Below are 22,260 nucleotides of genomic sequence, written 5' to 3'. Positions count from 1 at the left end.
GAGGAAGGTTTGGCTCGGTCGCCCTGTGGGCAGTGCCAGTGTGGCTCTTGCAGGTGGCCACACACAGCCCCAGTGGACTGCACAGCCCTGAGCAGAGATCCTTCCGCGAGAGGCAGAAGTATTTTGAAATTGAAGTGAAGCAACAGCAGATGGATAAGCCTCCCAAGCGTGTCTCACTGGTAGGAGAAGATGACCTGAAGAAAATGAAAGAAGAGGAAGGTATGTTGATATCTCTGTAAGGAAATTTGGCCAGTTAAGTGAATCCTTTCTCCATGGGAGGCATGAGAGAGCACACGCACCAGAATCCAGCACTTCTAAAAACCCATGGGTGGTTCATAAGGCTTCAGTTTTATTACTTTGCAGTTATGGTAGACAGGTGAGAATAGAATAGTTCGGTTGGAAAGGACCTACAACAATTCATCTAGTCCAACTGCCTGACCATTTCCGGACTGACCAAACGTTAGAGAATGGTATTAAGGGCATTGTCCAAACACCTCTTAAACACTGACAGGCTTGGGGCATCGACCACCTCTCCAGGAAGCCTCTTCCAGTGTTTGACCACCCTCTCACTAAAGAGATGGGTCCAGTCTCAACCTCCCTGGCGCAGCTTTGAACCATTCCCAGACATCCTGTCCCTGGATCCCAGGGAGAAGAGCTCAGCACCTCCCTCTCCATGTCCCCTCCTCAGGAAACTGCAGAGAGCAATGAGGTTGCCCTTCAGCCGCCTTTTCTCCAAACTAGACAAACCCAGAGTCCTCAGCCACCTCTCACAGGACATGCCTTACAGCCCTTCACCAGCTTTGTTACCCTACTCTGGACACATTCAAGGACCTTCACTTCCTTCTTAAACGGTGGGGCCCAGCACCGCATACGGTATTCGAAGTGAGGCCATACCAACACTAAATACAGCAGGATAATTCCCTCTCGTGACCAGCTGGTTATACTGTTTGATGCACCCCAGGGTGCAGTTTGTCCTCTTGGGCACATTGCTGACTCCTGTTGAGCCTGCTGCCAGCCACCACCCCCAGATCCCTTTCTGCAGGGCTGGTCTCCAGCTACTCCTCTCCCAATTTATACTGTGTCCAGAGTTACTCTGTCCCAGGTGCACAGTCTGGCATTTGTTCTTGTTAAATTTCATGCCATTGATGATTACCCAATCACTCTCTAAGGCCTCATGTCCCTCGAGAGAGTCAGCAGCACCTCCCAGTTCGGTATTGTGAGAAAATTTGCTAATGGTGCATTCAACTCCTGCATCCAGATCGTTGATAAAAGTATTGAACAGAACTGGCCCTAGAATTGAGCCCTGAGGAACACCGCTGGTGACTGGTTGCCTGCAGAATACCTGCCTGCAGACAGCGGCCTGCTCTCTGGCCCCTTTTGTCCCCGATCCTCTTGTGACCTATATGTCTTCCTGCCTAATGGTTCCCTGGTCCACCGCCATGTGTTGGAGGCCTGTCACCAGCACTCCAGGCTTTGGTCCCTCCAGAGGCGAGTGGGAAGATCATTCTCAACATGTGTAGGCAGATTCCTAGGGCAGTCCACTCTGGGGAAGGGGGCAGAGTCTGCACACAAGTTCCAGTTTGAGGATAAGTATGCTCAGCATGATGTACTGTTGGCAATCTGTTCTATAGAGAGTGCCCAGGAATGGAAGTTTAGTGAATAGGGAAGGAGGGACTGAGGGAATGGTGTAGAGTTTGTTACATCTGAAGCATTAGCAGAGTGGAGAAGAGACAAAGGCATCCATGGAGAGGGTATGGACTTAAAACAGCACAAATTGCAGGGATGATGAGTGTAAGGACCTGCCTGGAGGTTGCATCCTTGTGGGGGTTTAGCAAGTGCTTTGTGGTATAAGATGAGTCTGTCTTATTTTGGCAGCTCGAAAACTGCAGCAGAAACGTACTCTTCTGTTGGAGGAAGAGGCAGAAGAGGATGAGATGGTAAAACAGGTGCCTGAGATGAGCGTGCAGTCCAGTGTCATCATTGAAGGAGTTGAGTACAAGATTGAGAGACTAAATGGAAGGAGCATCCAGGCCCCAGCAACTCGGTAAGACAAGACTGGTAGCTCAGTACCACCCACGTGTCAGAGGTGTCCCAGTATCAATAATTTTCGGGGAAGAGGGCTGGGCAGTATTTCTTCTTCAGCATAAAAAATGGGCAGATTTTTCCAGCTTTTTCTTTTCAGAAGAATAGCTCCTTCAGCTGTGCACTTGGGTATGTAGAGATGTTAATTTTTAGAGATAGCTAATCCAAGATAAGCCCTGATGCTGAACCTATGTTTGGAGGGGGTTTAGGCTTTTGTTTCCTGGTTCTCCTGGACTTGTCCTCCAGGTTTCCTTGATGTTGTTTTTCTAATTCTTGGGCATAGAACTGGGGAATCAGAAAAGGCTTCTCATAAGACTTCAGTTAAAAATAAGGTTGCGCTAGAATAAAGCTGAAGCTGTCCTTATCTGAATCTCTCTCCTGAGTCTTTGGTACAGACATTCTTCTCTTCACAAACACTTTTATTGTCAGTCTTACAGTGGCTGAAAACACTTATCCTGTCATTTTGAATCTCATTTCTCCCCATTGTTTTTGACCAGTCTCTGTTGAGGAACTGCTCACATAACGAATACATTGAGACCTTCCACCTCCTGTGCTGACAGGGCAGCTCTAAGGAGGGAAAGCAGCCAAATGCAAACCAGCTTCTTGGTTTGATGTGAAGGCCTACTTATCCCTACTGTTTTCATATTGAAATGTGGAAGGTTAGAGAACAGTAAGGCTGGATCCATCAGATGATTTTCAGTTGCTTATTGTTTAGACTTGAACAAAGGCAAGGCAGTGGAATAGGCTGAATTTGTGTTTCTTGAAATATTTCTTGTCATGCTAGAACAGAAACTGAAATTTAATCAAAATAAACTTGAGCAGTAAAAATAAAGGCTCAGAGTCGTGATAAACTTTCTCACTGCCAACTGAGCCACAGTAACTGTGCATGTTCTTAACCTGTGAAAGACAGGCTTGTGTGACCTCCTTTCATTACAGATCATTCTGAGTAGTATCTGCACGTGCACAACTTCAGTGCAGATGGTAACTACAGCTCAGCTGATCTGAAGTTTGCAATAATTTGGTTATGAGCATAAGGCGGTGTGTCAAGCAGTTGCACATAGAGTGGCTACATTGAGAATCACTGTTCTGAAATCACTCAGGATTCATCCCTAGCCCAGATGTGCACTCAACCCAGGAGGGTCATCCTTTGTTAACATTCAGGTATATCTGACATCAGCAAAGGAAAAAGCTGGAAGCGGCCAGGCTGCCCGTCACATAGTGACAGCTGGAAAGAGCCAGGCTAGAATTGTACGAGAGCTCATCAGCAAACACGATGCATTACATTTGAAGAGTGTGTGTGTAAGTGGATGGTTGACCTCCAAATGAAGAAAATGAGTTCTGATGTTAGAGAGCATGAACATTTATGAAATCAACAAGGAAATGCTTGCAGCAATGGAGAAGGAGCTGTTGAGCAAAATCATTAAGGGCTGTGTCTTCAAACTGAACTTTCCTGGGTGTGCCAGCCTGTGGTACTGTTAGCTGACATGCTTGTTTTGCTCTAGGCCCTCTGAGGACAATGAGAACAGCAGCTCACAGAGGAATTCACTGGAAGAGGGAATCAAGCCTGAACAGAGAACCAACTCTATGTCTGGGTAAGTGGATCGGCAACATCCTTTGCCTAGGAGCTGCCAGATGAGGGAGCAGATGGCTCCTCTGTTTTAGCAGACATAGGGTGTAAAAGGAAGGATTTTGTGGAGAAAGGGAAACTGTGATTGGAACCAACTTCTTAAGAGAAACTCACCTCCATTATATGTCCTTTCATCTCCCAAGGTGATGTCCTTAGATGTGGTACTAAACAGTTGATTGGGGGTGTCGGTCATCACCTTTTATCTTGAAAACAAGCAGATAAGAGTTGTGGTGGACCAGGCCAGCCTACCTCTCACTGTTTCTCTCTCTGCCCAGGTTGAGCTCATTATATCCAGGAGCAGGGGATCCAGTGGCACCTGTGCGGACAGCCAAAGCTGAACGACGGCACCAGGAGCGATTGCGAATGCAGAGTCCTGAGCTTCTAAGTGGTCAAGAGAAGGAGCTTTCTCCAGCAGAACGTCGTGCTCTGGAGGCAGAGAAGCGAGCAATGTGGAGGGCAGCACGGTGAGACAGAAGAACCTTCACTGTTCTGTTCACTAGGCTAGTTCAGGAAAAGGGGACCTGCTGCATGTCTTTTGGATTACATGGTATTAAAAACAGGGAATAAACAAGCCTTCCTACCTCAGATATTAGGGGAGGTTATATAGTATCTGTTCAAACAGTGCAAAGCATCCACCGCTTGGCTGAGCTCATGTGCTTCTGACAGCTACATGGGTGAGATGTCTCTTATATTTCAACAGTGCTTGCATAACCATGAAGACAGTGGAGTCTTTATAAAAAACAGAACTTAAACACCTTTATGTGATGGTGAATATATTCCTTCCCTCTCAGCACACAGCTTCCCCACCTCCTTTGTAACACGTGAAAAAGATTATATTTATTGAAGCTGCAAGATGACATATTGAAAATGAAAAACAGAAAGAGCATTTCATATATCCAGTGTTGCTAAACTGGAAAACTTACTGAAGCCAAGAAATTAGCAAGACGAGGGCATTCTTAGCCACACAAGCTGTTTCATCAGCTCTGAAAGAGTGATCAAAAAATCTTTTGGAAGAAAGAGAACTTCCTTAGCTCAGAACTTAAAGCTAGTCCAGGTATTTACTGTGTCATATAATTCCTTTCAAAAATTAGTCAAGCTGCTACTACAACTAATTACAGTTTTCTTCCCGTAATGTTCCTGTAGGAGGCATTCAAAGGGCAATCTGAAACAGTCTCTTTTGGGCTTTGAGTAAGAGCTTTTAGAGGAACAGGGCTGCTAGTGACTCATCCTTGCCAGCCTGCTAGATAAGATGCTGGAAGGATTACCGTGAGTTTCGATACCACTTGGCAGTTCCAGTGTTTGTGCTTAGACATGGATGACAATGAAGCTGTCATCTTCTGGGGAAGGTCTGAGGATGAAGAAATGTATAGTGGAATCCTCAATGAGAGCTGGCTAATTATCTGGGGCTTTGAGGGTACAAAGATTCCCATTGTTACTTGATCATATAACAGATCTGCTTATGGTTTATTTAAAGCTGGACTAATGTTCCTAGTACCAGGGCTTTTGCCCTTCAAGAAAAACTTTCTTGGTATGCTCCAACTCTTTGCCTTGGATGAGTCCTTCAGCTGGTCTGTCTCAGCTGGAATATTTTTTCTGAAGCACTGCTTTAGTTTCACTGCACTGCCCTGTGATGTCAGAAAGCTGAACAGGTCACTGGAAAGAGAGCATTTGTTATATGGGACCTTGCTTTAGAAGAGATTGATTTCTGTCATCTTGTAGCACATTTCTTAGACCTTTGACGCTGGCCCTGCTTTGAGCAGTTTTTGGATCAGATGACCTCCAGAGGTCCCTTCCAATCTGAATTATTCTCTGAGTCTATACTTAGTAATCTCTCCTTCCCTGGCTCCCCACTAATGGGGCTACCTGCATACAGGCACAGTGATGAGTCAGGATGTCAACAGTGTGTGCTCTGGCAGGATTGTTTCCGCCCTCTGCTATTGTTTCATGCTCCAAATACTGTGGGATTCTGTCTGCCACTCTGATTCACTGAATGTTCTGCTGTATTTGGCATCTCACAACTGTTCTAGTTGATACTGTTCCCCATGGTTTCTGTGTCGTAACTTTTCAGGTGGCATCATTTTCAAATGGAAGTTCTGTATTTTCACATTAAGCCAGGAATGACCCTTTTACAAAAATACAAGTGGAAGAGAATTTGTAAACAATGCCTGCTGAAACAGACACATTGCCCTTGTGTTACAGGGCTAGAAGCTGTGTAGGTGTTGTGGAGCCAAATGTGTGGTTACAAACCATCGCTCAGAAGAGGCTGACTGGGACTGAGATGACCAGATCCAAATTCTTGCTCTGGCATATACTTCCTTAGGATGTTGGACAGGTCACTAAGTCCCTCTGTGCTGCAGATGCACGGAGAGAGGGCTGTAATAGTACTTCTCTGTCTCACAGAAAGGCTGTGAGCATCGAATACATTAAAAACTGTCAATGTGATGCTGTGTAAGCACCACAGTGTCATCAGGAATAGACATCTTGCACATAGCTGCTGCTCAGTTTTTGCACCTAAAAACCAAAAAGCTCCACTGTTGTATTTGATCCAACAAAACAGAAGTTGTCCGTCGGGCTTTTCCTTCTGAAAATCAGCATCACTGTGCTGGGAGAGGCAGTAGAGACTGATCTGTCATCCCTTCCCAATTAGATACACAGGACTTCTCTCTCTTGCGCCTCCAGTTCCCATGCATATTTCCTAATACGATGGAGCAGGCTTTATGAGGTAATGTCAGCTGTGACTCCTCCTAAGCATTAGCATATCCAAGGAGTACTGTAATAAAAGTTTTGTTTAAGATGGGTGTAGAAAGGAGAAACATGACGTTGCCTGTGCAAATCTTTGAAAGCAAAGCCATTACAAGGACATTGCTCATGTCACAGAACGTACACCACTTGCCTCAGGACTCTGTGTTCTCCCATGAACTTGTTGCTGTTGCCAGCAGATAAATCTGAAAAATTCAGGGTGGGGGTGTCAGGATTTTTTTAGGTGATCACATGATTTGCTTCTAAACATTACTGTACAGCTGACTATGCTTTTGGGTTACCTAGGATTTTGTTGAAATTGCTTAGGGCACAGTAAAAGTTCTACATTACGCTGTAGAAGGGTTAATGAGTGTTGAGTAGAGTGGTTTTGTCCACTGTGGGCAGGAGAGAGATCCCTGCATTCCAAACCATCAGTCTCTTCTTTTCTAAGTATGTTTTGTTCATGGAAAATGAACTAGTGAAGGGAGAGCCTATTAGAGCTAAGAATACATGACAAGGAGAAGCTGCTTGTAGCTGTCTTGCTCTTCAGGTATCAGATCCACTGTTACTGCTTCTAAGTTCTGCAGACCAGGTCCTCAGCTCCATTCTGCTCCTGATGCCAAGGTGTAGCTTTTTATTCAGTTCTTGGAGAAGTGTCTGGCTGATTCCCTGGGTAGGGTTAAGGCCTTACTTATTTTGGCATTGGCAGGAATCAGTCAGTCACCATAATGTGCTCCTTTTTGTATGACAAGGATGGACTGTTCCTTGCTACCACAAATCTCCCAAGATGATCTGGTCTTCTTATGATCCCTCTTCTATAACTGCTAGAGGAGGCACAATGACACAATGGCAGCCAGGGCTCAGGTCTTACTTCCAGAGGCCCCCAGGCAGCACTGCCTGTGCTGTGTGGGAGGGAGGACTGTATTGCCCTGCACATGGTGCTGCAGCCTCAATAACCTGTATTTTCTTTAAGTGCATGCCACTGATTTTATTACTTTCTTTCTAATCTTCTATCTTCTGCTTCTTTCCAGTTCTCTGGTCTGTGTGCTGTCACTCGTGACCCCATCAGTTTGCACCTTCTTGGGCTTTCCTTTTTCTCCCTGTGTTATCAGTGCTCTGCCAGGACATGTGATGCGTCCCGCTTTCCCCCCCAGCACACACCCCTGTGCTCTGTTGGGACAAACACACTGGGACCCACGCTACATAAGTGTTCTGGGCACACACAACCACTGGCATTCGTGCCATAGTAAGCGTGTGATTAGGAAGGTACAGGCACATACCAAGGGGGCAGGTGTCCAGCAAGGGCTATGTGCATCTTGGCAGTTTTTCTGCCATGCACGTGCTATTTTACGGATGCGCTCCCCTCTTCAGTTGCATGTGTTCCAGGGCCTGTGGCAAATAGACCTTTCTGTAATGTGCTTCTCCCTTTCTCGTGGTCAAACAAAGGTGCATGCCAACAGGTGGTCAGATATATGTATGCAAACGTACACTAAGAGACTATCAAATGTGTGCACGCACACTCACTCTGTACTCCCTCAGTCTGCTTCACACATACACACGTCTTTGTAACTACCTCGTGGGCCTTTCCCGTTGCTCTGCTGGGTGTTTCTAGTCCTCTCCTCCTAGCCTGTGAGGAGGGCGGTCTCTAGATGCTGAGGCTCTGAAGGCTAATGCTTCTGGGCACGTCATCCCAGATTGCCCTCTGGAAGGAGGTTCCTGCTTCTTCTGCAGCAGTTGGTGTTGGACAGGATCAGATATAGGAGCTTGTTTTAATCAAGGCTACCCCTATATCAGACCCGTATTTCTCCTTGCCAGGGTATGTTCCTGTATCTGTTTCTTTCTTTCCCTGCTCTTGTCTGCTGCAATGTTCATCACCATCATCTCCTCTTCCTCTTCCTCCTCTTCCTCCTCTTCCTCCTCCTCCTCAGATCTTCAGCTCTTGAAGACAGTATTAAACAGTACGAGCAGGATCTGGCCAGGAAGCTGTACCAGTCCCGACAGTGGGCACCTGCTCCCGGGGCCAGGCCAGCTCAGATGTCTAGTCCAATGCAGAGTCACGCCTCAAGAATCTCTGGGTCAGGAAGCCAATCCAGGTGTGCACAGCCCCCTCCCTGCCAGCTGCATGCTCAACAGTCCTGTCTGTATCCCTGCATCCTAACACAGTGCTCCCAGCTGTGGCCTGCTAGGGGTAGGGAGGAAATTTCAGTGGTTGCTGGTGTTCGTTTCCCTGAGGTCCCACAGACTACTGGCAGTTATCTCAATGAGAATGAGGGGGGATGCTGGGTCTGTTTGGGAGAAGGGAGCAGACATTACCGAGGGCTGAGCCCACTTTTTCTTAGCTATTTTGTAATTTTCTGATGGCTGAAGAGGGTTAAGATGCAACACACTGAGAGCGCAGAGGAGAGTAAAGTCCTGAGAACTGATCCTACTCATTTGAGCCCCTGCAGTTCCTTTCCCAGCTTGGGTTGTTCTCCCACCATATATGGCACCTCTGGAAAGGCCTGCAGCTTCTCAGTGCGTTGATGCTTAGCTCTAGGCTCTGTCTGTTCAACACATATGATGGCATGCGTGTTTCAGGATGATGGAAAACCAAGCTGTTCTCCTCTCCTGCTTTGAAAGTCTGTCTGCCTCAGGGAACCAAGGGTGCTTAATCTTGCCTTTCTGCACTCAGCCTGTTAACTGTGGTCTGACTGCTGGGCACAGAAGGTGGCATTATCTCTTACTGAGAAGGCAATGTCTGATGTCTTTTTCTCCCTCCCTCATTTCTGAGGCAGGATGAAATCACTTGAACAGGATGCTCTTAAAGCTCAAATGGTTATTGCCAAGTCCAAGGAGGGGAAGAAGCGCAGCACGCTGGAGCAGCTGGCAGAGTCACCTTCACCTGTTCCTACCCCTTCACCAACACCACTGGAAGGTACTGTATAGCTATCTCTATTTCCAAGGAAAAAAGTTAATGCCTCTGTAGCTTAACTTGCTTGAAAGCAGACCTGTTGAAAGCAATTTCCTCCTTCAGCCTAGATTGGAAGGTCCTTTGGGGCATATGACATCTCTCAGCATAGGGAATGGGCCTGATCTACAGAAAACATGAAAGAACATCTGAGGTATGGTTCTAGGGAACCAGAGCAGAAATAAAACCAGCATCATGACTTTTTAAAAAACCAGGGAAGTGGCATTTGTTCTGAGAAGGCAACGTCTTTCCTGAGCATAGCCTTTTATTAGCACACTTAAATGCTGCTAATTGGAAGGGGCAGATTTGAGGAAGTTACCCAACCTGGAGTACTGCGTCCAGCTCTGGGCCCCGCAACATAAGGACATGGAGCTGTTGGAGCGAGTCCAGAGGAGGCCACGGAGATGATCCGAGGGCTGGAGCACCTCTGCTATGAAGACAGGCTGAGAGAGTTGGGGTTGTTCAGCCTGGAGAAGAGAAGGCTCCGGGGAGACCTTAGAGTACCTACCAATCCCTGAAGGGGCCACAGGAAAGCTGGAGAGGGACTGTTGACAAGGGCAGGGAGTGACAGGACAAGGGGAATGGATTTAAACTAAAAGAGGGTAGATTTAGGTTAGGTATAAGGAAAACATTCTTCCCTGTGAGGGTGCTGAGGCCCTGGCACAGGTTGCCCAGAGAAGCTGTGGCTGGCCCTGGCTCCCTGGCAGTGTTCAAGGCCAGGTTGGCTGGGGCTCTGGGCAACCTGGGCTAGTGGAGGGTGTCCCTGCCCATGGCAGGGGGGGGTGGAACAAAATGATTTTGGGTCCCTTCCAACCCAAACCATTCAATGATTCTATGATTCTGTGATTCTCTAAGTGTTGCATATAATATAGCCACTCACTAAATAGTGCTTTTCTGTCATCTTTTGCAGATTGCAGTCCCAGAAACATCACTTCACCGGGAAGGCTGGTATGACATACTTCTGCTTGCTTTTGTTATATCTCACCTATAATCCTGGGATGCCTCGGTTACTCAGGTTGGGTGTGGACTGTGCATCTGGGCCATGGGATCCCTACTTAAATACTTAAGCAAGGTCTGGCACCATGTTATACAGAATCTGCAGAGGGTACAGTGGATGGAGCTCTGCCATACCCATTGCATCCCCCCCTTTTTTGCAACTACAATGTCACATCTGTTTTCTGTTGCCTTGTTTTGTTATTTCATCCTTTTCTTGGTTCTTCATCTCCATGTTCAGAAAGCCTTTCCCTTTAGAGACTTTGGCTCATTGTTTCCTTAAAAGCATAAAACTGAGAATTTCAGTTGAAATCAGCATTTTCCATTTTCTAAGCACTGTATAGATGTTGTTGCAGAGAACTGTCAAAATTATAAGACAGACAAATGGAAGAGTGGGAGCAGCTGCACAGAGAGGGGACTTGGTTTTTCCCAAGGTCACACAATACAGCCAACTCTGGATTGAAATCCTGACTGTGCTACAGCCATCAGGAATCTTGCCATGAATTTTCTCACAAAAATAGGTTTCCTTCCTAACTTGGTGTGCATGTGCATTTTACTGGAGCACATAGTGTTTTCTCTGCAACTTGGAACCCCTGTCCTGACACCAGAACAGCTAAAAAGACAATGTCCCAGAAAGGCCCCATTTTCAGAGGCTGTATCCAGGCACTCTTGGCACTAACTGAGAATGACGCTCTGCTTCTGCTTTTTTCTCTGCATAGATTGCTCAGCTTGCTGCTGGTTTTCCATCCATTTCTCTCCCCTTACTCTCTCTTCTCTGTTTCTTTTCTTTTGCTGTCCCTTCTAGTCCATGTCTGAAAAGAAGTTTGACTACCGGGAATTTGCTGCTATTCCTTCCTCCAAACCTGTTTACGAAATCCAGGTATAAACTGCATGCTGAACCATCTATTAGGTTGGATAGGGCTTGATTTGATGGAAGTGCTTGCATGTGAAGTGATGACCTTCAGAGTAGAGGTTGAATGATTTGAGGAAGTCCTCTTCAAAGGCCATCTCTATGTGGGAGGCAATGACAACCAGCTGTGCTGTGTAACTGAGGGTTTATTGGAAACTTCAATCAAGTGGAATTGTGAAAAAGTTGGTCCAGATGGTTTTAAAATTAATGACATAAACTTTGCAAATATAAAGCAGCTACATCTTCACCTTAATTGATCCTGAAATATTTTTAAGTGAAAGATGAGAACTAAAAGGGAAGAAAAAAACATAGAAATGATTGCCAACAAATTGCAAATTGGAGCAAATGTTAACTTCAAACTGGAATGTATCCAGCATCCTGCCCAAGAAGCAGCTGTGGTGAAAATTCCACATGTTGTAACTCTGCTGTAGATGAACTGTGAAGTAATCATGTGGTAAGAGAACACCAAGTTTTGAGGGTGAGCGCCATGGTGAGGTTCTCCTTTCTGAAAGAACCTCTTTTCATTTAAGCTCCTTTGTCATGGAATCACAGAACGGTTGAGGTTGGAAGGGACCTCTGGAGGTCATCTTGTCCGACCCCCCCTGCTCAAGCAGAGCCACCTAGAACCATTTTCCCAGGACTGTGAACTGCCTTTCTCTTATTGTCTGGGTTAGTCATTAGCTGATTGCATTTGTGACAGCTGATTTGAGCAGCTACTGTATGTCTGTAATTTTTTTTTTTAGTTTTATATAAAGACAATGAAGCAGATACCTGCAGTTATGTTTATGTTGTGTATGGAGAGCTAGCAAGTACTGACATGTTAGGTTTTAATTTCCTGTCATGACACAAAGATCCTAGGTTCAAATGTCATCCCCAAAGCCAGGCTGACTTTAGTAGAGTTGCAGTTTGAGGATTCTCAGGCAGTTATACATTATTTGATGCATATTCTTGGCTGACTCCTTTCACTGGTGGTATTGCTCAGATCTTGGTAGTCACTAATCTTTTTCTCTAAGAATCCCTTCCCTTTTGGGGTGTACACCTGTTCCAGGACCTGTACAAAGTGAGTTTGAGCACTCAAGCCCCAGTGACAGCTCTGGACTACCTGAGTTTCCCCAGGCCTCTGCTGAGGCCACCATGCAGCACTGGGTCTTCATGCAGCTGAGAATGTGCCTCCAAAAGAAGCTACACCTCCAAATCATCAGGCAGTTCCTCTGGACCTCTCTCAGCAGAGCAGTAATTAAGAGACTGTATTTCTTCCTGGCGTAGTCACACAACTATGTCACTCGCTTTGGATCAGTGCAGTGCTATTTGGCTGGGCTGTGTTCCCCAGCAGTGCATGCCAAAGTTAACACAGCTCCCTGTGCTCTGCTCTCTGCTGTTCATGAAGAACATTTCTACCTTACATTTGCTTTATTTCTAAAGCAATAGATGGGCTGAGATCATCTCCCCCTCTTTCCTGCCTCCTCCACAGGGAGGCAAGTTTATATGGAAATGAGGGCTCGCACTCTCACAGCTGTGAAACTTCCCTAATGCTTTCCATGTAAGTGTATAGAGCCACCATCCTTTATCCTACAAGTAAAGAAAAATTAATCTACTCCTCACCTGTGCTCTTGAGCTGAGCAAGACCCCTAAAACATGGATTTTGTTCAGTAGTGGCCAGAACTATCAGGTGAGTTTGGCATTATTAAACTTGAATACTGAGCTCTTCTGAAACCCTATCTTTACATTTGTATAGCTCAGAGAAGTGTTGAGCTCAGTCTAAGTACTGTGTACAAACCTAGAAAGAATAGTAGAAGTAACAAATGCAGCCACTTTTGAAGTAAACAGAATACCTCAACAGAATACTTTTACCTTTCTTTCTTTGAAGCACTATATACAGTTAGATTAAATTCTCTATTTCAGCAAAATAAGTAGGACTCGGGACACTTATGCCTGTCCCCGGAGTAGTGCTGATTTTCAAGCCACCTCAAGTTCATGATCATGAACAAAGTTGTTTTCTCATGGTATTGTCACTCTGGTCTGATGAGCTACAGTCAGCTCTAGTTGTTGGACTGGTCTTCATATTGTGAAGGCTTTAAAATTAGCGGGAATGGGTAGAGTTTCATGATTATTACTTAGCCATTTCTCCAAAGCTGTCTCTGCCGTCTGTTGGGATGTAACTGCTTCCTATCCCACCTCAGTTCTCTATACACACCTGAATATAAAGGAGAAAGTTGATGTTGTCTAAGAAGCTAGGCGTGGTTACAGTACAAAATTAGGATCCAGGACTCTCAAGAAAATGTAGCTCATGTCTTTGCTCTCCTCCCCTGTTTCTACTGATTTTCTATAGTCTTTATGCTTTCTGCCTTTTGTGTCACTTCCTGTCCTCTCTCACAAAGTAAAAGGAGAGCTCTGACAGGCAAATGCACACCTCATCCTGCAATTCAGGCAATGAGCTGCTTGACTTTAGCACAAAGGATTAATGTTGCAATCATGTGCATTCACTGCCAGTCATGCCCTGGCTGCTGTATTACCAGTGCCTTGAGGGCAAAAGGTTCTCTGTAGTGTGTTGGAAGGCTGGAGGTGGGGAATTACCTGGCGCAAGTGTTACAGAGGTGGATGCTCATGTCTTCTGTTCTCTTCCAGTCACCCGATGCAGCTGATGACCTCAGATATATAGATGACAGAAATAACTCAGGTAAGCTCATGGTCAAGGGAGTCTTTGTATTGCTTGCTTCCCACCACAATTCTAAAGGGTTCCCCTTTACCTGCTTGTGGATTCAACCCTGAGGACTTCAACTTCTTGCTGCTTGAAGCAGTGTCCTATTTTGTCCATTCTAGAATGAAACCTCCAAACTCGCCATGTTCAGTTTTGGGTAGGATATTTGCATTGTGCTTTAGTGATGGCTAATTTGCTGAGAATGGTGTATAACAAGCATGCCTGGTTTTCTTTGGTTTTGTGTTCTGGAATAGAGTGGTGGTAGAACGTGGGTGGGAAGTTTTGGCCTCTGTCACCTGCTGTAAGTGGATAACATCCATTGTTCAGGATCTGCCTTGTGCCCCTTTTGCTAGAGCAAAGAATTTTGCTGCCTGCAGCAGGCAGCTGCACATAAATTCATCTTGCTTGAAGACGAGAGCATTTGGGTACTTCAGTACCCAGGTGCCTCTCCAAGTCTACGCTTGTGGATCTGTGTGCATGATCACCTAAATAAACAGTAATTAAAGCTTTGACTGCTGTATCTCTTCAGGCTGTCCTAGCTATGGTATGTCTTTCTGTCCCCAACTACAATAGACAGACTCAGACTTTCTCCCACGTCATTCTAGATGACTGTAGTAGAATTTTAAAAATCCTCCTCTTCTGCATCAGTTCTTGGCCTGCTTTTCTCTCTTTTCAGATATTCTTCTCAGAACATGTGGATAAAATATTTGGAATAAAATATTTCTCTGGGAAAATACTTGCATTTTTCTTTACCATATGAGGAAAAGGAAAGGAAAACAGTTACCAAACATCAAAGGAGTATATACTGAACTAGTTCAAAACAGCACTATGTGTGTGCATTCTCCTCCTGCACCCCCCCCCCCCAGCTTCATTTGCAACTCCCAACATTTCAGGCATGAAAAATCCTATCAGGCCTTTCACTTCTGTGTGTATTTAATACAGTTTTAAAGAGATCTAATTGCTACATTTAGTGACATCTTTTCTCTGTACACCTCTACACACACTGGGATTTTAATCAGAATTATCCTTGATCATGGAATTACGTCTTTTTTGATCATATGGTGAACTCCTAAAGTTTATGCTGGAAAAGCATTATAACAGAAACGCCAAGGATATCTTACTGCTGACTGCAGGAAAGCGTTAGCATATCTCTCTTCTGAATATCTTTGAAAGCACGCCATTTTCTTCTTGTCCATTGCAGATGGGCTCTGAGAAATAGTTCTTTCCATTCTCTGGTCTGACTTCGTGGTCAACATCTTTTCATAGAATCATTTTGGTTGGAAAAGACCTTTAAGATCATCAAGTCCAACCATTAACGTAGCACTGCCAAGTCCACCACTAAACCATGTCCCTAAGCACCACATCTACAGGTCTTTTAAATACCTCCAGGGACAGTGACTCAATTACTTCCCTGGGCAGCCTGTTCCAATGCTTGACAACCCTTTCGGTGAAGAATTTTTTCCTAATCTCCAATCTAAACTTCCCTGGCACAACTTGAGACCATTTCTTCTTGTCCTATCAGTTGTTACTTGGGAGAAGAGACCAACCCCCACCTGGCTACATCCTCCTTTCAGGCAGTTGTAGACAGTGATCAAGTCTCCCCTCAGCCTCCTTTTCTCCAGACTAAACAACCCCAGTTCCCTCAGCCACTCCTCATAAGGCTTGTTCTCCAGACCCTTCACCAGCTTCATTGCCCTTCTCTGGACACGCTCCAGCACCTCAATGTCCTTCTTGTAGTGAAGGGCCCAAAACTGAACACAGTATTCGAGGTGCAGCCTCACCAGTCTGAGATCACTGCCCTAGTCCTGCTGGCCACACTGTTTCTGATACAAGCCAGGATGCCTTTGACCACCTGGGTCCACTGCTGGCTCGTATTCAGCTGGCTATCAACCAATACCCCAGCTGCTTTTCCGCCAATTTTTAAATGTGTTTAAAAACATTTATTCCGAAGTTTTCAAGAGGCCATGAAGTTATTGAACTACACAATAGCATTTTTAGGGTGGAATGATGCTATGCATTTGCTTTATGACATAACTTTTCTGCATCACTTAGAATCAGAGTCTTTTGCTTTCCAATCTTATAACCATCAGGTTTCAGAAATACACCCTTGATAACTTTGTATTGCACTTATTACTGGATGCCTACTCATGGTGTGTAAGAAACTACTTTCGTCCTCATGGTCTTTGTCCACTGGGGATGTGTAACGTCTACAGCAACTTACACAGGAAAGGTATCTTTTTATCCTACACTGGCTAATCACTATTGTATTACTAGTTTTGTCTAGGACTGAGTTCATGTACACATAGGCATGATAGATGGTCTCTCCACTTCTTGTATTGTTAATTTATCCCATCCAGCCTTTTTAGCCACATCTCTACTCCAAAGACTTGCATCCACCCTTTTGTTCTCCAGACTTATATTTTACAGATTCTTTCCCACTAAAAAGCAAAATTCCACAAAACTAGACTCTCTAGATTCATACTGGTTGCAATGCCTGTGCTCTCTTCCAGTATTTTCTGATTTCTCTCAAAGGGTCAGAAGCATGTAAGGGAGACTTGTAGTGGTTCAGAATATACCAGTATCCTGTTTGGGCAGAAGTGAGTTCTTAGGGAAACACTATAAGAAGGAGAGAAAATGAGCTTGCATAGAGACATATTCTCAATTTTCTGTAATCACCTATTAAGCAGGGATGTCTTGAGCCAGGTATTGTGCCTAGATCATCAATGGAGCGATCATCTATAAAATTGTCTAGATTTTTTTTTTTAAATCTTTCATGATGCTTTGTACCTTTGAGTTCCATAATTAAGCATTTTGTTTACTTTAATTCTGTTTCTTGATAATTTCCTTGAGTCTTCTGGGATGCAGTGAATAACTGTCTTATTTACTCTTTCTATACCATTCATGTAGGCCAGTATTATATCCATTACCTTTCTTCCAGGCTGAAGAATCCTAGTAGTTCTTTGTGGGAATTGTTCCCACGCCTCTCTGGACCTTTTTTATTTCATTTATGCCACTTTTAGGGTAGAGGAGGAGAACACAGCTGCATGTGGTATTGCAAATGTATGATGACTTTGTGCAGTAGCCGAAGGTGTTCTGTATGTTCTCCCATCTTTTCTGATATCTAATCCTCTAAAGTGAAATGGTATTGCTGAGAAGTGTGCCAAATGTTTTCAGAAAGCTCCCCCTAGTGACTACAGAATCTTTGTTGCATTTTATATGCAATCAGGATTATATTACTTCCTATATACCTTCCTACACTTTTCCTGTGTTTTGTTTATTTACCCACTACAAGTCGTGCCTTCTTATCTCATGGCAGCTTGTTTCTGTTAAGAGCTTTGGCTGAGGAATAGTCAAAAGTTTTTTTGTTTTTTTAAAAAGTTCAGTGTGCCGTGCTGAGATCACTTAACTTGCATGTTTGATGGCTCCTTTGGGCAATTCTTGTCTAAGAGGGTCTATAGGAATGACTTCCCTCTAAGCCACATTGATTTCCTCCCCCCTGCCTCCCATCTGGATTTTCATCTGCATGTGCCCATGCCTTTCTTTTATAGCCGTTGGCCTTGTTTGGAAGTCAGTCATCTGCTTACCAGTCCCAGTATCCTTTCAAGATGTCAGATTTGTCACCTACATTCATTTGGTTCTGTGGCCTTTTCAAGCAACAGGTTAATGCTACAGTTAGTAGTTCAGGAAGGATTCTGAATTATAACAGCTACTCATAATTGGGTACTGTAACAAGGAGGATATTGCATCTTGGAGTCTGGCTCTAGAGCAGAGGGCAGGCCAATGGGTACAGCTCAGCAGTCTGTGCACCTTTGATCTGATATATCTTCATAGATTTCTGTATTTGAGGTTCTCTGCTATGTTCAAAGACTTTGGAGAGGCTTCCCAGGAGCCGATTTGCACTTGGGAAAAAATCTATGGGTTTGTGGAACTTTTTCCTTTTTACACAAGTATCTCACAGTAGTTGCTCAAGCCAAATTATCTCAAAGGGCAGATGTTCCAGGTGTATGTCAAAGCACATCAGATAAGCTTTACCAGCTCCTTTCAGGAGGGTAAGGAGCCACTGTAACAGCAGTGTACTTTAGATGCAGAACACATTCTACAAGGCCTGAGACCAAGTTAACTGAGAGTCTGCCCTGCCAGAGTATCTTTCCTGGTGAGTTCCTTTTGGTGAGGGACCCAAGTCACAGTCTAAATTTACAGAAAGGAATTAGTTGTGTAACTTCAACATTAACCAAGGCCAAAATACTCCCCTCTCTACAGCATCCCATACTGGCAGTCACACTGCTCTTTAGTTTCACTAGTTTCTACTCTGTTGAAACTAGTGAAATGCTTGGAGCACTAGCATACACCTGAGACCTTTCAGTACACTTTATTTTTCCTAAGGCTTGGCACTTCCAATGATTTTTCAGTGAATGGTAGGTGTTAGGGTTAGGTATCTTCTCACACATGTGACTTCCTTCCCAGAATCCACAGTAGTCAGTACGTGAGCTATAGATCACCTACAAGTTCTGGGCACAGGATTACTGTAAATCACTAAGACTTCAGTGCTGTCTCAAATTCAGCACCTGAGTATACCCTTAAGTCTACATTAACTGTATCAGCTATTTACTTAACCTAGCACTTTCTCTTAAAACCTTAATTTTTCTTGTCTGCATAGTTCCTCAGGAGCAGGATGGGCAGCCAGAGGAAGAGGAGATGTTAGTAACACGTGATTCATCAACACCTACTTCATCAGCACTTGAAGAAATGGCCCTGTACAGCAGCAAACGCAAACTCCGACACAGCCGGCGCAGTTTGGAGGCTGCTGTCCCTACGTAGAAGATCTGATGCACCTGGGCAATGGAATAGCCCAGCACGGGGCTTTTGAGCTTCCTGTGCTCCAGGGACAGCACTGGACTGCCCACACTGCTGCCTCCTGGATTCTGGATGGGAACTGAGCACCCCAGGGCGCATTGTGGTCAACTAACTTCCTTTAAGGCTGTGAACCGCCCTCTTTTCTCACCCAATAATGCACTGGGGCATGTCCTACACAAAATGGGATGACACTAGACTTATTGATGGCAAATTGAGAGGAGGTGCGGATAGGACAGTGGGCAGCTGCAGCTTGTTAGCCTGTAAATATTGTGGGGGGGGAAGGGTAGGACAGGGAGAACATATGAGTGTGAGAGTGTGTTGGGCTCCAGCTGTTATTTCCTCAACTTGGATTTTTTTAGTGGTTAATATGGGAGCTTCTACTCCGGTATGAATTAGAAGGAAGGTCCAGCCTGCCTTTGCTCCTATTTAATTTCCAGTCTTTTGCCAAAAAGCATCTCCTTCCACCTCCCACACCGTATCACCTCACTTTCTTTTGGGAGTATGTGGAAATGGGTAGCTTGGAGGCAAAAAAAAAAAAAAGAAAAAAAAGAAAAAAAAGTAATTTCAATGAAGTGCCTCCCTCTGACACTGACACCTATGTGCTGAAGCAAAGACAACTGAGTAAGCAGGAGCCTGTGCCAGCTCTGTGCCACTTGCCTCTGTGAGCGCAGCAATCTATCCCATGTAGGAACCTGCTCCTGCCAATATTATGTGCTATTCTGGGAGAAAAGTACCTACCTAGATGCACACATAGTTGTGTGTATCTCGTGCATGCAGTGTGAACCACTCTGCAAGCACACCGTATTGAGTGTCAGAGGAGGCCAGGTATCTGTCTTGTGTCAGCACCGTGACTGAATTGGTGAACTGGGGCAGAAATGAGAAAGGAGCCGAACAGCTGTAGCAAGAATATAGCAGTGTGCGTGTGTGACAGCAATAGAGAGCAGAATAGTTGGGGATTAGGATATGGTGGCAGAGATAGGAGGTGTAAACAGCAGATAAGATAGTGGGTTAGGATTCAGGAAATGGGGACCGGTAGGAAGTGGCGTTGCTGGGGTCAGGTTAGGAGTAATGGGGTCTCACAGGTGGGAGGATACTAGTGGGTGAGTCCACTATGTTGCCCCGCTAGCTGTGAAGTGAAATGTGACATTACAGGGCTGCCCGGTGTGGGGCTCTCAAGGAGTGCCTGCCAGGCAGGGAGCACAATGAAGTAGGATGGGTCTGGCCTATGCCTTGCAATAACTACACAATTCTACGCTTTGCCAACTTGTTGGCTTCAGGCCCCTTTCCATGTAGAATAGGGAAAAGATATGCTTGCCCATGCAAGAGTTAAAAAACAAAAATGAAAAAGGAGCAGGGGTGTGATACCTGGTTTCCATGAGTGGAACAAGGGCTGTGAACAGATTTTGTATCAAGTGAGCTCTGCAGATGTGGAGGAGGCTGATGCTGCTTATAGCTCTGAAATCAGTCTCTGCTGCTCCACTGCCCACTACTGAAGTAAAACATCCCTTTTTTTTTTTTTTTTTTTTTTTTTAAATGCCTCTAATAGGGAGAAAGGCATCTGAGCTTGGCAGTAATCTGATCTGTCTACCCTGATACATTGGTGCTCTCTGCTGAACCCCTCCAGCAGTAAGACTAGAGTTGGACCTTAAGCCTTTCAGTGACTTGGAAGTGGCTTGGGAGCGACAGGCACTTCTGCTTGTATATTTGCTGAATGAAAGAACTGGATGCAGTTTCTTTTATTTGAGAATCTCCCTTCATGCCAAAATCCAGTGGATCATTTTAACTGACTTCGTATGTTTTAATTTTACAGAGCTTTGAAGGGGGAACTCTGATAATCTCAATATGCAGCTGTGGCTGCTTCCATCATCAGCAATTTGAGCTTTTCCTTTTTAAATCTAATTTTAGCATTTGCTTTTTAACAACAGCAATTTTGGAAACAATCTTGGATTGGTTTTGGTGACTAACTTGTGATTTTTTTTTTTTCTTTCCCTTTGCGGTACCTGGTGCCAGGCTCTGGGTTCTCTCCCATTCTCTCCTGAGAGACTCTGAGGGAAAATTAGCGCATCAAGACTGTAACTAGTGAAATTTGTACAACCAAAGAAATCTATTTTGTGGTTCAAGGATAATAAAGTTTACTTTACATTTTAGAACCTTTAGTTAATGTGGTTTGCCCTGTGTGAAGTCTGCAATTTCTATATCAACACTTTGGTTCTTGCTAGTCATCCTATACCCTAGCAAACATACTAGGGATTTTCCTGCTTTTGTGTGCAGAAATTAACGATCACCTAAAGCAATGCCCACTTCAGGAATATCAAGATGAGCACGTGCTACTCACGTAAATTTGGTAGAAAACTGGCATCTGTGCTGAAAGGGGAAGAAGAGAACCTAAACCAATAACTATTAACTCCATCTTTATCTTGGAAGTAGCGGATTCACTTTTGGGGGGAGGGAGGGGAGTAGAGGTTTCTGCTCCAGAAAAGCTGTAGTAGCGGGGAGAGGAAATGGGGACAAACAGGTGAGATGACACATGTAGGATACAGTGGTTTAATTAACATATTCATCACTGACATCTATTTTAAAAAAATCCTGCTTAATGGCATACAAGAGATGGAGGTAAATTCATGAATGAGAAAAAAACCTGTAATGTGCTATTGGGTGTTACAACCTTAAACAGGTACTGATGCTAACTGCAGAGAGGCTAATTCCATCCATACAAGGGCCTGATTAGGCACCTATGTGCTGTCGTGCCCACGCGTTTCGTGCCTAGGCCTCTGTCAGGAAAGGCTGCCTGACGTGATGCTGCTGTCTGTGGCAGTGAGGACCAGTCCCTTCTGCTGAGCTCTGTGGTGCCTGCTGCTCCGGCTCGCTGCCTCATGGGTGTGGGTGAGTTCATGGAGCACCAACCCTAAGGCTTTGGCTCCATCTGACCAACGGCCGGGGAGGGGGGTGGGTGTATGAAGGAACGCCTGGTCACGAGTCAGTAGGTGGCTGTTACAATAATAGCCTGGAAGCAATGCACAGCCTGCGCCCTGATCATCAGCTGATGTAATATGAAACACAGTGATATCAGCAAGATCTTAAGCCTCTTGGTTTTCTTTACTTGGCTCTGCTTAAAAAAAAAATAAACGGTATTTTGTTTACATGATTAAAGTTTTTAGAAATACAGTTTAACTGGTAAAAACTAACACATTTCATGTAGCCCGAACAAGTTTTTCTTAGTGTGGATCAATGGATGGACACCAAGACGTGTCAGCACAAAGAAGGATGTGACTGCTGCTTGTCAGTATGTGATGCCTGGAAAGGTACTCCTACCTGTGCTTCTCTGCTGGTGTTTGGCTGTGTCTGTGTGTGTACACTGAGGATATGCTTTCAGCCTTGCTGCTCTCTGGACACAGGCCCAGGGGACCACA

The 22,260-nt window shown here is 44.9% G+C and overlaps 1 protein-coding gene across 31 annotated transcripts in view; it reads left to right on the top strand.

Moving 5' to 3' along the window:
* The window catches only part of SCRIB (scribble planar cell polarity protein), a 123,482-nt gene extending 101,471 nt beyond the window's left edge, over positions 1-22,011 (top strand). For 26 of the 31 annotated variants that reach the window (XM_054814021.1, XM_054814017.1, XM_054814043.1 and 23 more), the window contains 10 exons: positions 54-219; positions 1,876-2,044; positions 3,585-3,674; positions 3,985-4,173; positions 8,377-8,541; positions 9,223-9,362; positions 10,306-10,343; positions 11,194-11,268; positions 13,924-13,975; positions 18,654-22,011. In XM_054814021.1, the coding sequence (XP_054669996.1) occupies positions 54-219; positions 1,876-2,044; positions 3,585-3,674; positions 3,985-4,173; positions 8,377-8,541; positions 9,223-9,362; positions 10,306-10,343; positions 11,194-11,268; positions 13,924-13,975; positions 18,654-18,814 (1,245 nt within the window). In that variant the 3' untranslated portion in view covers positions 18,815-22,011. Of the gene's footprint in view, positions 1-53; positions 220-1,875; positions 2,045-3,584; positions 3,675-3,984; positions 4,174-8,376; positions 8,542-9,222; positions 9,363-10,305; positions 10,344-11,193; positions 11,269-13,923; positions 13,976-14,118; positions 14,154-18,653 lie in introns of all 31 variants that reach the window. The other 5 variants (XM_054814026.1, XM_054814023.1, XM_054814022.1 and 2 more) reach the window with 4 other exon arrangements.
* Positions 22,012-22,260: the final 249 nt, after the last annotated feature.

This window comes from Grus americana, chromosome 2 (assembly GCF_028858705.1).
Source record: "Grus americana isolate bGruAme1 chromosome 2, bGruAme1.mat, whole genome shotgun sequence".
Taxonomy (NCBI): domain Eukaryota; kingdom Metazoa; phylum Chordata; class Aves; order Gruiformes; family Gruidae; genus Grus; species Grus americana.
This window is presented reverse-complemented; position numbering and strand designations above follow the sequence as displayed.